The sequence below is a fragment of the Xiphophorus couchianus genome, chromosome 7, assembly GCF_001444195.1.
Source record: "Xiphophorus couchianus chromosome 7, X_couchianus-1.0, whole genome shotgun sequence".
In the NCBI taxonomy this organism is placed as follows: Eukaryota; Metazoa; Chordata; class Actinopteri; order Cyprinodontiformes; family Poeciliidae; genus Xiphophorus; species Xiphophorus couchianus.
Genome location: NC_040234.1, coordinates 32,803,878 through 32,816,510, shown reverse-complemented (window position 1 = coordinate 32,816,510; position 12,633 = coordinate 32,803,878). Strand labels below are relative to the sequence as shown.

Here is a 12,633-nt window from a genome sequence, read left to right as displayed (position 1 = left end):
CGGACTCTGTGATGGACTCCGACCTGAACGTTCAGAGACACAGAAGGACAGTTAAAAGTTGGTTTTCTATCACCTGGATGGGAAGACCACACATCGCTATGTTTGTAAACACTAAGTTGTCTCATTGCATTTATTTTTGAACAAAAGGTGGAAAGGAAAAACATGAACTTTATAATAATCACACTAGCTTTAATGAGAAAAACAGGACAATTTTAAGATGACTGATCCTTAAGTATGTACTTACTTTAGAAAAAGTCACAATTTTATTTAATATTAGGATGAGTTTAGACAGAAAGGTAGCAAGATCAAGAGACTGAAGACATTTCATTTGGCTAGACTTGATCTGTCACCATCAGACAGAAATTAATTGTAATTCTGTAGTAAATTCTTTCACTCACACAACATATACTTTTATTTTATTACCAACACCTACAACAATTGTATTTGATAGAACATGAAAGCACAAAAACCTATAAGAATAAGAATTTACATCACATGCATTTTATTTCAAATGAATAACATTTGATCAATATTTATCTTTTTTTTCTATAAAGCCTAATTTGTCCATTCAGGAAACTACAACTGTATGAAAGACATGCATGCATGATGTCCTTTTTTCTATTTATCACAATCTTTGAGTCTTTGAGGGAAAATGTCCCAGGAGTTTTTCATATAATGCTGAGTCTCCCAGTCTGGCTGAAGAGGCGGATTGTTTAAAGCGATCAAACAGCCCAGCCAGTAGCACTCCGAGGTCAGACATCTCAGATTCACCATCACATCTTCAGCTTTTTCACCTTCATACTTAGGAAAGGGACTCTGTCAAGGAGAAACTTGTTAAATTTACATTTTACTTCTTTTAAATTAAACTCTTTCTCTTTTTTGTCCTGATTTACCTTCAGAAGATCTTTGTTGCTGTGGTACAGAGCCAACTGCAGATTGTGAACTGCAAGCTTTCTGTATCCTTCAACCTGGAACATATGAACCAGGAAGGTAAGGCATATTGCATCACTTCATAATAAAAATAATTTTATTTTCTAAATTCTTTTTATTTGATCTGATCTCTGTTCAATGTGACACTTTCAATGAAAACCACTTTAATACACTTATTTTCTGATTGTCTCCAGTTTCTTGAATTTTATTTTTTATTTTTTCCATTTTTTTCTCCGAAGAGTTTTTGCAGCGCTAGTGGCTCGTATTTTTTGTACAGTAGGCAGACAGGAAGGAGGGTGAGGAGAGGGGGAAAGACATGCGGTAAAGGTCGTCGGGACCGGGAGTCGAACCCGCGACATCCGCATCGAGGACTAAGGCCTCCAAACGCGGGGCGTGCTAACCCCCTGCGCCACCACAGCACGCCCCAGTTTCTTGAATTTTAACCAATTACATTTTTGTAATTAATTTCAAGCATGACCTTGTTGTAAGATGGATTCTTCTTTTCAAAACAGTTTTTATTTTTGCTGAATCTGATAATAGAAATTAATTATTTAGTAAAGAACTGGATTAATTGAAATTGCACTTGTACTGGATTAAATTTTAGACCCCTTGATATGAAGCGAACCTATTTGTCCCTGAAGGCCCCTGTACAGGAGGCAGCAGCATGTTGGCTAAAAGTCTCTTAAGATCACATTTGATGTAAATTAGCATGATATGAATAAAATGAACCAATCAGAACTGATACGGTGGAGAAAACGGTCCTAAGGTTGAATACCTTTTGATTTCCCTGTCCACCGCTGGACTGAGTTGATCCAAAAGTCTCCTCTATTTGCTGCTTTTTTCTTATCATTTCTTCTGCTGCTTCTTTAAAGGTTTTCTGCAACAGTGTGTTGGAGTGTTATACAAGTAAAAACCGAAGTTGAATCAAAAGGTATCCAAGCAAAAACAACAATCTCAGTTTACCTGAACCAAAGCCCTTGTAAACTCTGGACTGGTTTTATTGGATTTCAGAAGATCTTTGATTCCAGTCCACTTCTCCAGCTTTAGACTGTCATACATTTCAGTCAGCCTGGTTTTACTGACTGGGTCATTCATGCTCTCAGTGTCTCCTGTCTTTATTGAAACAGCCATGTCTTGTGCCAGTCTGTCAAAAGAAAATATGCAGTTTACTAAAAACCATTTCCTCCCTGGATTTAATGAGACATGAACAATTCTTTGTGAATGGTTTCCATGTACAGTACCTGTCTTTCAGTGATTTCAATTCCTTCTTTATCTTTTTAATAGTAGAACTGCAGAAAATACAAATTAAAGAACTAAAAAATTACTGCTTTCCAAACTTTGTGTACATTTTTGAATGTCAATATTTCTTATGGAAAGAAGTTGAAATGGTTTTACGTAGATAACTAAGCAGAGAATTGTTGAAAAATGTTCAACCTCATCTAACCCAACCTGATCATGAAAAACAAATGTCAAATAATAACTACATGTCTTATTCTCTATTTAATATTAGATTTTTTCTTCTTCAAATAAATAAATATTTGTGTACATGTACAATGTCTGTCAGATATTATATCCGTTCTGTTTTATTACTTTTATGTGTGGGTTTATATATTTGTTTTGCAACCAGATAAATAAACCCATATAATTTGGAGATTCTGCACAACTCTGTGGAAACAGTTTGGATTTTGTTCCTTCATCTTCCGACATAATTGCATATCTTCATAAAGACATGCATGAACAGATCTAACTGGAAGAGCAGTTAGATCTCTTCCAAACTGTGTTGAATTAGAGCAGAGATTCTGAGATGAACGACTCATGCAGCATTGATGTCCCCAAATGTGCCACTCGAACAATGGTTAAATATTCCCAGAATTACACTCCTGAAACTACTGAAAAAGCATTAAAGGAAGAGTTGTGGCTGATACTTTGCATCCATTTCCCTCCTGTACTGCCAGATCGATAGCCCTCAATGTAAAAGCTGCATCGTATGAGTTAGAAGAAATTTCTCCATCGTGCCTGCTGCTAGCCTGTGCTTGTTCTAAATGAATATTAGCACTTTCTTCTTTAATTTCCAATTTTGACTTCCAATGATTCACTTCCTGCTAAAGAGCCCCCTGGTGGTTGAAGAAAAATCCACAGAAAGCCGCACCGGGCTATAAGCCGCCTGGTTCAAAGCGTGAGAACGAAGTAGCGGCTTATAGTGCGAAAAATACGGTAATAATGTCTTTGGTGGATTTTTTTGATATATTAAATAATGCACAATACTCACTCTTTCTTTTTAAGTTCTTTGTAATATGATTCCATCTGTGTCAGACTGGGTTAAAGACAAAAACTTTGTTTACAGAAGAGTCGAGAAATACATTTAGAAAATAAACATTGTGAATATTATCAGTGAACAGTCAATGCAGCATTTTTGCTGGTAAAGTTAGAATAGCCATTGTATTCAAGTAGGACTCACATTTCTTACATATATTTTTATTAGTATTTAAATTATTCTGCTTTAACTTTTTGACAACTAATTGAACTTTTAAATTTACATAGAAAACTTAAAGTAAGCCCACACGCAGATCAACTGTTTTTCTTTTTTCTTTTTTTGCTCATAAATTGTCTAAATAAACTACTTAGGGCTCTATCTTTATGTTTCTGTGAATTGTTGTGTTTTTGTGCAATTCTTCTACTTCAGCATTATTTAGTCTAAAACTGGGTTCTGCTTTCAGAAGGAGGTTAGTTATGCTTTAAAGTTACTGCGAAATCAAAGTTACTGCAAAATCTGGTATTTTGAAATCACTGTGGAAAATAAATAACTTCTTTCAAAAGATAGTTTTTGAAAAAAATAAACATAAAATGAATATTTGTTAGAAATAACAGAGTAAGGATAAGTATGGTGCAGAAAAGCTATGAAGAAATTAGATTTTTGTTCAGAAAGTTACTGAAGCAAATGTACATAGATACTAGTCACCTTTTTTAATCAACTAGCTTTCTTGGTGTTTACACTTATATTATCGTTTTAACTTTTAGTTTTAGAAATTATTCATTCAATCTAAATGATTTCTTAAAATGAGTCAAATATTTATCTGCTTTCAGTTGGATTTCCTCGATATTTGTTTAAAAGACTGCTGGAGATAAAAATGATGTTGGTTCAAATAAGTTATAGCAGCAATAAAAGAGCTAATTATCTGCTTTATATCTGTTATAAAGCAGGTAATGAATCAACAGAGACATGACATTTAACATGTCTCATCACTGAGACATGTTAAATCAAAATATGAATATTTCTTACTGATCACTTTGTTGTTTGTTGGTTTTTTCCTTCATGTCTTCTGCACTGTTGAAAATATTAATTATTTAGTTTTTTTTCTTCTAAAATGTATCATCATCCTCAAAAGTTTTAATCTTACCAAGGAAATATAATCATTTTCCACATTATTTAAAAGATTTCATACCTGCTTTGAATTGGATTATTGTCACTTTTGTGGTCATGATGATTACTGTGGATCAAAAGAAATGATAATAAGAAATTCCCAAATCATCAACAGAACAAAACTTTAATTGAACAATTAGATATAAATTTTTTTGTCATGTCTTATGAAATCATATTAATAAAAATACATACTTCTCTTCCTGATGTTTATTTTCTGCTTCCTCTGTCTCAGCAGGCCTGTTCACAACATGTTACATTAATTTCTAGCAGATTTTTCTCAAATTTTATAAACTGTTTATCTGCTTTTAAGCTTTTGAAATTATTCAATCAAAAATATTTCCTAATATCGGTCAAATAATTACCCGCTTTTAGGTTTGTTTTCTCCATTTTTGGTAGATAAACTTCTACAGAGTTAAAATGATATTGGTTCAAATTGTTTATTGTTGTTATAAAGCAGGTAATGAATCAACAGAGGAAACATTTTCAAAACATTAATATTTCTTACTGATCGCTTTGCTGTTTGTTGGTTTTTTCCTTCATGTCTTCTGCACTGTTGAAAATATTAATTATTTAGTTTCTTTTCTTCTAAAATGTATCATCATCCTCAGAAGTTTTAATCTTAACAAGGAAATATAATCATTTTCCACGTTATTTAAAAGATTTCATACCTGCTTTGAATTGGATTATTGTCACTTTTGTGGTCATGATGATTACTGTGGATCAAAAGAAATGATAATAAGAAATTCCCAAATCATCAACAGAGCAAAACTTTAATTGAACAATTAGATATTAAAATTTTTATCATGTCTTATGAAATCATATTAATAAAAATACATACTTCTCTTCCTGATGTCTATTTTCTGCTTCCTCTGTCTCAGCAGGCCTGTTCACAACATGTTACATTAATTTCTAGCAGATTTTTCTCAAACTCTATAAACTGTTTATCTGATTTTACGCTTTTGAAATTATTCAATCAAAAATATTTCCTAATATCGGTCAAATAATTACCCGCTTTTAGGTTTATTTTCTCCATTTTTGGTTGAAAGACTTCTGCAGAGTAAAAATGATATTGGTTCAAATTGTTTATTGTTGTTATAAAGCAGGTAATGAATCAACAGAGGAAACATTTTCAAAACATTAATATTTCTTACTGATCGCTTTGCTGTTTGTTGGTTTCTTCCTTCATGTCATTTATACTGTTAAAAATATATAAAATTATTAAAAACATGGATTCTTTCCTAATGTCCATATTTGGCTTAAACTTTAATAAACCTTTTCTCTGTATAAAGTAAATCTAGTTTCAGACAGTTTATATAATTGACCTGCTTTCAGTTTCTTCTTTACTCTTGTCTTCCTGAACATGTCTGTGGATTAAAAATACTTTGTTTAAAACTGAGTCTTAATGAAGAAAATAAATTTATCAAAGAAAAAGTCCTGAGAAAGTAATTCTTGGATTGGGTCTTTCACATTCCATCAAATCATATTAATAAAAATACATACTTCTCTTCCTGATGTTTATTTTCTGCTTCCTCTGTCTCAGCAGGCCTGTTCACAACATGTTACATTAATTTCTAGCAGATTTTTCTCAAACTCTATAAACTGTTTATCTGATTTTACGCTTTTGAAATTATTCAATCAAAAATATTTCCTAATATTGGTCAAATAATTACCCGCTTTCAGGTTTATTTTCTCCATTTTTGGTAGATAAACTTCTACAGAGTAAAAATTATATTGGTTCAAATTGTTTATTGTTGTTATCAACAACAATGAATCAACAAAGGAAACATTGAGACATGTTCCATCAAAATATGAATATTTCTTACTGATCGCTTTGCTGTTTGTTGGTTTCTTCCTTCATGTCTCCAGAACTGTTAAAGATATTTATTAATTAGCTTTATTCTTAAAATGTATCAACATCCTCAAAAGTTTTAATCTTACCAAGGAAATATAATCATTTTCCACGTTATTTAAAAGATTTCATACCTGCTTTGAATTGGATTATTGTCACTTTTGTGGTCATGATGATTACTGTGGATCAAAAGAAATGATAATAAGAAATTCCCAAATCATCAACAGAGCAAAACTTTAATTGAACAATTAGATATTAAAATTTTTATCATGTCTTATGAAATCATATTAATAAAAATACATACTTCTCTTCCTGATGTCTATTTTCTGCTTCCTCTGTCTCAGCAGGCCTGTTCACAACATGTTACATTAATTTCTAGCAGATTTTTCTCAAACTCTATAAACTGTTTATCTGATTTTACGCTTTTGAAATTATTCAATCAAAAATATTTCCTAATATCGGTCAAATAATTACCCGCTTTTAGGTTTATTTTCTCCATTTTTGGTTGAAAGACTTCTGCAGAGTAAAAATGATATTGGTTCAAATTGTTTATTGTTGTTATAAAGCAGGTAATGAATCAACAGAGGAAACATTTTCAAAACATTAATATTTCTTACTGATCGCTTTGCTGTTTGTTGGTTTCTTCCTTCATGTCATTTATACTGTTAAAAATATATAAAATTATTAAAAACATGGATTCTTTCCTAATGTCCATATTTGGCTTAAACTTTAATAAACCTTTTCTCTGTATAAAGTAAATCTAGTTTCAGACAGTTTATATAATTGACCTGCTTTCAGTTTCTTCTTTACTCTTGTCTTCCTGAACATGTCTGTGGATTAAAAATACTTTGTTTAAAACTGAGTCTTAATGAAGAAAATAAATTTATCAAAGAAAAAGTCCTGAGAAAGTAATTCTTGGATTGGGTCTTTCACATTCCATCAAATCATATTAATAAAAATACATACTTCTCTTCCTGATGTTTATTTTCTGCTTCCTCTGTCTCAGCAGGCCTGTTCACAACATGTTACATTAATTTCTAGCAGATTTTTCTCAAACTCTATAAACTGTTTATCTGATTTTACGCTTTTGAAATTATTCAATCAAAAATATTTCCTAATATTGGTCAAATAATTACCCGCTTTCAGGTTTATTTTCTCCATTTTTGGTAGATAAACTTCTACAGAGTAAAAATTATATTGGTTCAAATTGTTTATTGTTGTTATCAACAACAATGAATCAACAAAGGAAACATTGAGACATGTTCCATCAAAATATGAATATTTCTTACTGATCGCTTTGCTGTTTGTTGGTTTCTTCCTTCATGTCTCCAGAACTGTTAAAGATATTTATTAATTAGCTTTATTCTTAAAATGTATCAACATCCTCAAAAGTTTTAATCTTACCAAGGAAATATAATCATTTTCCACGTTATTTAAAAGATTTCATACCTGCTTTGAATTGGATTATTGTCACTTTTGTGGTCATGATGATTACTGTGGATCAAAAGAAATGATAATAAGAAATTCCCAAATCATCAACAGAGCAAAACTTTAATTGAACAATTAGATATTAAAATTTTTATCATGTCTTATGAAATCATATTAATAAAAATACATACTTCTCTTCCTGATGTCTATTTTCTGCTTCCTCTGTCTCAGCAGGCCTGTTCACAACATGTTACATTAATTTCTAGCAGATTTTTCTCAAACTCTATAAACTGTTTATCTGATTTTACGCTTTTGAAATTATTCAATCAAAAATATTTCCTAATATCGGTCAAATAATTACCCGCTTTTAGGTTTATTTTCTCCATTTTTGGTTGAAAGACTTCTGCAGAGTAAAAATGATATTGGTTCAAATTGTTTATTGTTGTTATAAAGCAGGTAATGAATCAACAGAGGAAACATTTTCAAAACATTAATATTTCTTACTGATCGCTTTGCTGTTTGTTGGTTTCTTCCTTCATGTCATTTATACTGTTAAAAATATATAAAATTATTAAAAACATGGATTCTTTCCTAATGTCCATATTTGGCTTAAACTTTAATAAACCTTTTCTCTGTATAAAGTAAATCTAGTTTCAGACAGTTTATATAATTGACCTGCTTTCAGTTTCTTCTTTACTCTTGTCTTCCTGAACATGTCTGTGGATTAAAAATACTTTGTTTAAAACTGAGTCTTAATGAAGAAAATAAATTTATCAAAGAAAAAGTCCTGAGAAAGTAATTCTTGGATTGGGTCTTTCACATTCCATCAAATCATATTAATAAAAATACATACTTCTCTTCCTGATGTCTATTTTCTGCTTCCTCTGTCTCAGCAGGCCTGTTCACAACATGTTACATTAATTTCTAGCAGATTTTTCTCAAACTCTATAAACTGTTTATCTGATTTTACGCTTTTGAAATTATTCAATCAAAAATATTTCCTAATATTGGTCAAATAATTACCCGCTTTCAGGTTTATTTTCTCCATTTTTGGTAGATAAACTTCTACAGAGTAAAAATTATATTGGTTCAAATTGTTTATTGTTGTTATCAACAACAATGAATCAACAAAGGAAACATTGAGACATGTTCCATCAAAATATGAATATTTCTTACTGATCGCTTTGCTGTTTGTTGGTTTCTTCCTTCATGTCTCCAGAACTGTTAAAGATATTTATTAATTAGCTTTATTCTTAAAATGTATCAACATCCTCAAAAGTTTTAATCTTACCAAGGAAATATAATCATTTTCCACGTTATTTAAAAGATTTCATACCTGCTTTGAATTGGATTATTGTCACTTTTTTGGTCATGATGATTACTGTGGATCAAAAGAAATGATACTAAGAAATTTCCAAATCATCAACAGAACAAAACTTTTATTGAACAATTAGATATTAAAATTTTTTGTCATGTCTTATGAAATCATATTAATAAAAATACATACTTCTCTTCCTGATGTTTATTTTCTGGTTCCTCTGTCTCAGCAGGCCTGTTTACAACATGTTACATTAATTTCTAGCAGATTTTTCTCAAACTCTATAAACTGTTTATTTGCTTTTAAGCTTTTGTAATTATTCAATCAAAAATATTTCCTAATATCGGTCAAATAATTACCCGCTTTTAGTTTTATTTTCTCCATTTTTGGTTGAAAGACTTCTGCAGAGTAAAAATGATATTGGTTCAAATTGTTTATTGTTGTTATAAAGCAGGTAATGAATCAACAGAAGAAACATTTTCAAAACATGAATATTTCTTACTGATCGCTTTGCTGTTTGTTGGTTTCTTCCTTCATGTCAGTTATACTGTTAAATATATATAAAATTATTAAAAACATGGATTCTTTCCTAATGTCCATATTTGGCTTAAACTTTAATAAACTATTTCTCTATATAAAGTAAATCTAGTTTCAGACAGTTTATATAATTGACCTGCTTTCAGTTTCTTCTTTACTCTTGTCTTCCTGAACATGTCTGTGGATTAAAAATAATTTGTTTAAAACTGAGTCTTAATGAAGAAAATAAATTTACCAAAGAAAAGGTCCTGGGAAAGTAATTTTTCTTACTGATCGCTTTGCTGTTTGTTGGTTTCTCCTTCCATGTCCATTTCGCTGTTGAGAAAATCTAAACTTATTATCAAGCATGGATTATTCCCTATTGCAATAAAATGGTTTGAACTTTAATAGATTTTTTTCTGTATGAAGTGAAACTATTTGCCTATAATTCATATAATTTACCAGCTTCCAGAGGATGCACTCCTGCCGCCACCTACAAAATACCTCAGTGGGCAGTTGCTCTTGTTTCCCATTTCAGAACTCGCCACTAATTTTGAGTTTTCTGAAATGATTGAAAACTTCCATCAAATTCTATTTGGTAATACGCCTGTGTTCACTTTGTTTTGCTTCATCGTTCTTTACTACTTTGAGATTTGTGTAGATTGAAAATGATATTAGCTACAAGCTGCTTCCGATCACAGAATTCGTCCCAAACGTTGAGCAGGGAAAATTTGTTTGAGGGAAAAAGTAACATAGTAAATAAAGTTATAGAGGCTAAGACAAATGATTAAAAAGTATCAGCAGTAATGCTTCATAAGACATATTTCTATATTTTGTATTTATTTATATAATATCAATCATATGAAATAATTTCTTTACAGATGATGCAGAATAAAAACCCCAATTTGGGTTCTGTATAAAATATGATGTAAGCCCAACACTAACTGTGTTGTTTCATCACAAACAGTTTTAGAGTTAATTAATTAAACCTCAGACTCAGCAGCAATGATAAGTTTTATGCTTTGTTATTGCGCAATAAGCAGCCCTGCCCTAAACTTCACATCTACCATGGACTGACTACTGACCAGCTCTCCGTCTAACGGGTCTGGAAAACCTCTAAACCCTTGAGTCTGACCTTGAGACAGGTCTAGGAGAGATATTCTGTCTAAGCTGGTGTGGAGAGATTCATCTAGCCTTTAACTACCTACAATCCAAAAATTATGACTCTTTTCAGTTAAGAAGCAATTAGCTGAGTAGCCCTCACAACTGCATAACTTCAATAACCACTCTTGTTAACAGTAGCTCTCTCTCTATCAATAACATACATTTATTACAGACTAGATGATTTTTAATGGCTCAACATAAACCCAAAGGTCATTATTTTACCAACACTAAAGGAATTTCTGAAGCCACCACATTTCTAGAAACATGTTCAAAAGTTTTACACTAATTAGAGGAACCATAAAATAATAGATGACTCAGTTAATTTCACTGTCCACAAATCTTACAGAATACATTCATACAGAAGACATTCACTCAGCAGCCAATTTGTGATGCACAGTTGAGTCTATGCCAAGAAGATCTACAGCAGTTCTGGAAGATACAGATCTATCTAAAAATACAGAGACATCAGTAGGTCTTTTAATTGTAGAAAATTAACTGGTTCCAGTTCATTGTCATGATGAAATCAGGATTTGTTATAAAAACAAAACATTTTACATGTGGCTTAACATCTGGTCCCAAATGGTTTCTCTTCCTAAAAGTGTGAATCCAGACAAAGGAACTGATATCATCCATTCAAGGTAACATGATGCTAGGTCCAATTTCAGGGACAGATTTTATCTCTGCTGCATCCTGACTGATTACAAATGTTGACAAACCCACTATGTGCAATAAGGTACCATCACCACAAGGATCTATGTTTTAACACACTTCCTATCTGTCTCACTGAAGAGGTTTGTGTTATAATCTAACATATTTTTGCCAGAAAAAGAACTATTGTCTCATAATAATTTCAAAAAATATGTTTTAAGTAATAATGCAAGAAATCTATAAGATGTATTTCATTGCTGTTTTTTCTTTCCAATTTTCATTCCGTTTTAGGAATGATTAAATTTTCATACCTTATGATTTTGACTTCTAAGTGTCCACACGCTCTGTTTGGTTTCCCTTGCCTCTTCTCGGTCTCTGTCGGTTTGACTTTGCTCAAGAAGTAACTAAAATGTAAAAGTTGCTCTTGGTTCTCCGACATCTTACAGAACAGGTTTCACAGCTTCAGGAAAAAAACACCTTTGGCTCCAGTCCCAGTTACATTATTCACTGCATAAAATATCTTTCTGGTTAGATGATTATTGATTAAAGAGAAAGAGAGAATGAAACTCATAATCAAGATCTGTAGTCAGATTTTTTTCATCTTTTTGCTTTTGAAAAGAAACTTGGTTAAATCTTTGATTAATAAAATGAACTCTTTTTCAATCCTTAAAGGAAGGCTTCTTCTCACTACTATTCTGATCACTGAAATATACAAGCGGTCACAATAATGGTCTTTATTATTCAGTTTCATAAAAATATGCATTCTAGTTGATAATGTTCACTCATTCTCCACCAGAGCATTTTTAACAGCTTATCCTGAATGTGTAAATACAAGGCAACTAGAAAAGAAGTTCAGTTGATTTCTACTCAATCAGGATTAGATGACTAAAAATCTACATCAGCATTTTGAAATGATTCCCTTTGACTGCATGTTTAACATTAAATTAACATTTGCACAATAATAACACAATAATTATCCATTGCAATGCAAAAGTGTGCCTTCTGTTCAGCGTGATGACAGATACATTTTCTGTCTAAATATTTGTGATGTTTTATGCATAAGCATAAGGAAATAGAAAAGCACATAAACAGAAGATATGTTGTTGGGTTGGTCTTTTCATCTACAAGAGAAAATTATAATTCCTTCCTCAGAAAATGATCACTCTCATACTTCCTTAAGCTTTATTTAAAAAAACAACACGCATATTTTCCAGGTGGCAAGAAACAAAAATGAAAGATGCTGCTTGGTGTGTCATAGTCAATGTCAATCTTTTTTGCAGAACTTGCTGCAGCAAGGAGCTTTGGGTCAGTTTCATTGGAACAAACTGCATTTTGTCCTGCAAACCAGTGGAAAAAAAC

The 12,633-nt window shown here is 31.5% G+C and overlaps 1 protein-coding gene across 1 annotated transcript; it reads right to left on the bottom strand.

Moving 5' to 3' along the window:
- Nucleotides 1–206: 206 nt before the first annotated feature.
- On the bottom strand, nt 207–11,663 carry LOC114148770 (involucrin-like). The gene is made up of 23 exons (XM_028024261.1): nt 11,586–11,663; nt 9,754–9,798; nt 9,620–9,661; nt 9,449–9,493; nt 9,306–9,347; nt 9,136–9,180; nt 8,965–9,009; nt 8,805–8,849; nt 8,482–8,526; nt 8,304–8,345; nt 8,133–8,177; nt 7,820–7,864; nt 6,989–7,030; nt 6,818–6,862; nt 6,505–6,549; nt 5,674–5,715; nt 5,503–5,547; nt 3,200–3,244; nt 2,172–2,219; nt 1,894–2,074; nt 1,706–1,807; nt 894–968; nt 207–816 (listed from the first exon to the last, which is right to left on the bottom strand). The coding sequence occupies exons 2-23, from the start codon at nt 9,792–9,794 to the stop codon at nt 619–621; spliced, it is 1,350 nt and encodes a 449-aa protein (XP_027880062.1). The 5' UTR covers nt 9,795–9,798; nt 11,586–11,663; the 3' UTR covers nt 207–618.
- Nucleotides 11,664–12,633: the final 970 nt, after the last annotated feature.

Bases quoted from the DNA above. Each gene is read 5' to 3' on its own strand.
- LOC114148770 (XM_028024261.1), bottom strand. From the start codon at position 9,794: ATGGACATGGAAGGAGAAACCAACAAACAGCAAAGCGATCA. The intron at 9,181-9,305 runs GTAATTATTTGA...TGTTGTAAACAG, and splicing joins GAAAATAAAACTAAAAGCGG to GCCTGCTGAGACAGAGGAAC. The intron at 2,220-3,199 runs GTGAGTATTGTG...TATTTTCTGCAG, and splicing joins AAAGAACTTAAAAAGAAAGA to TTCTACTATTAAAAAGATAA.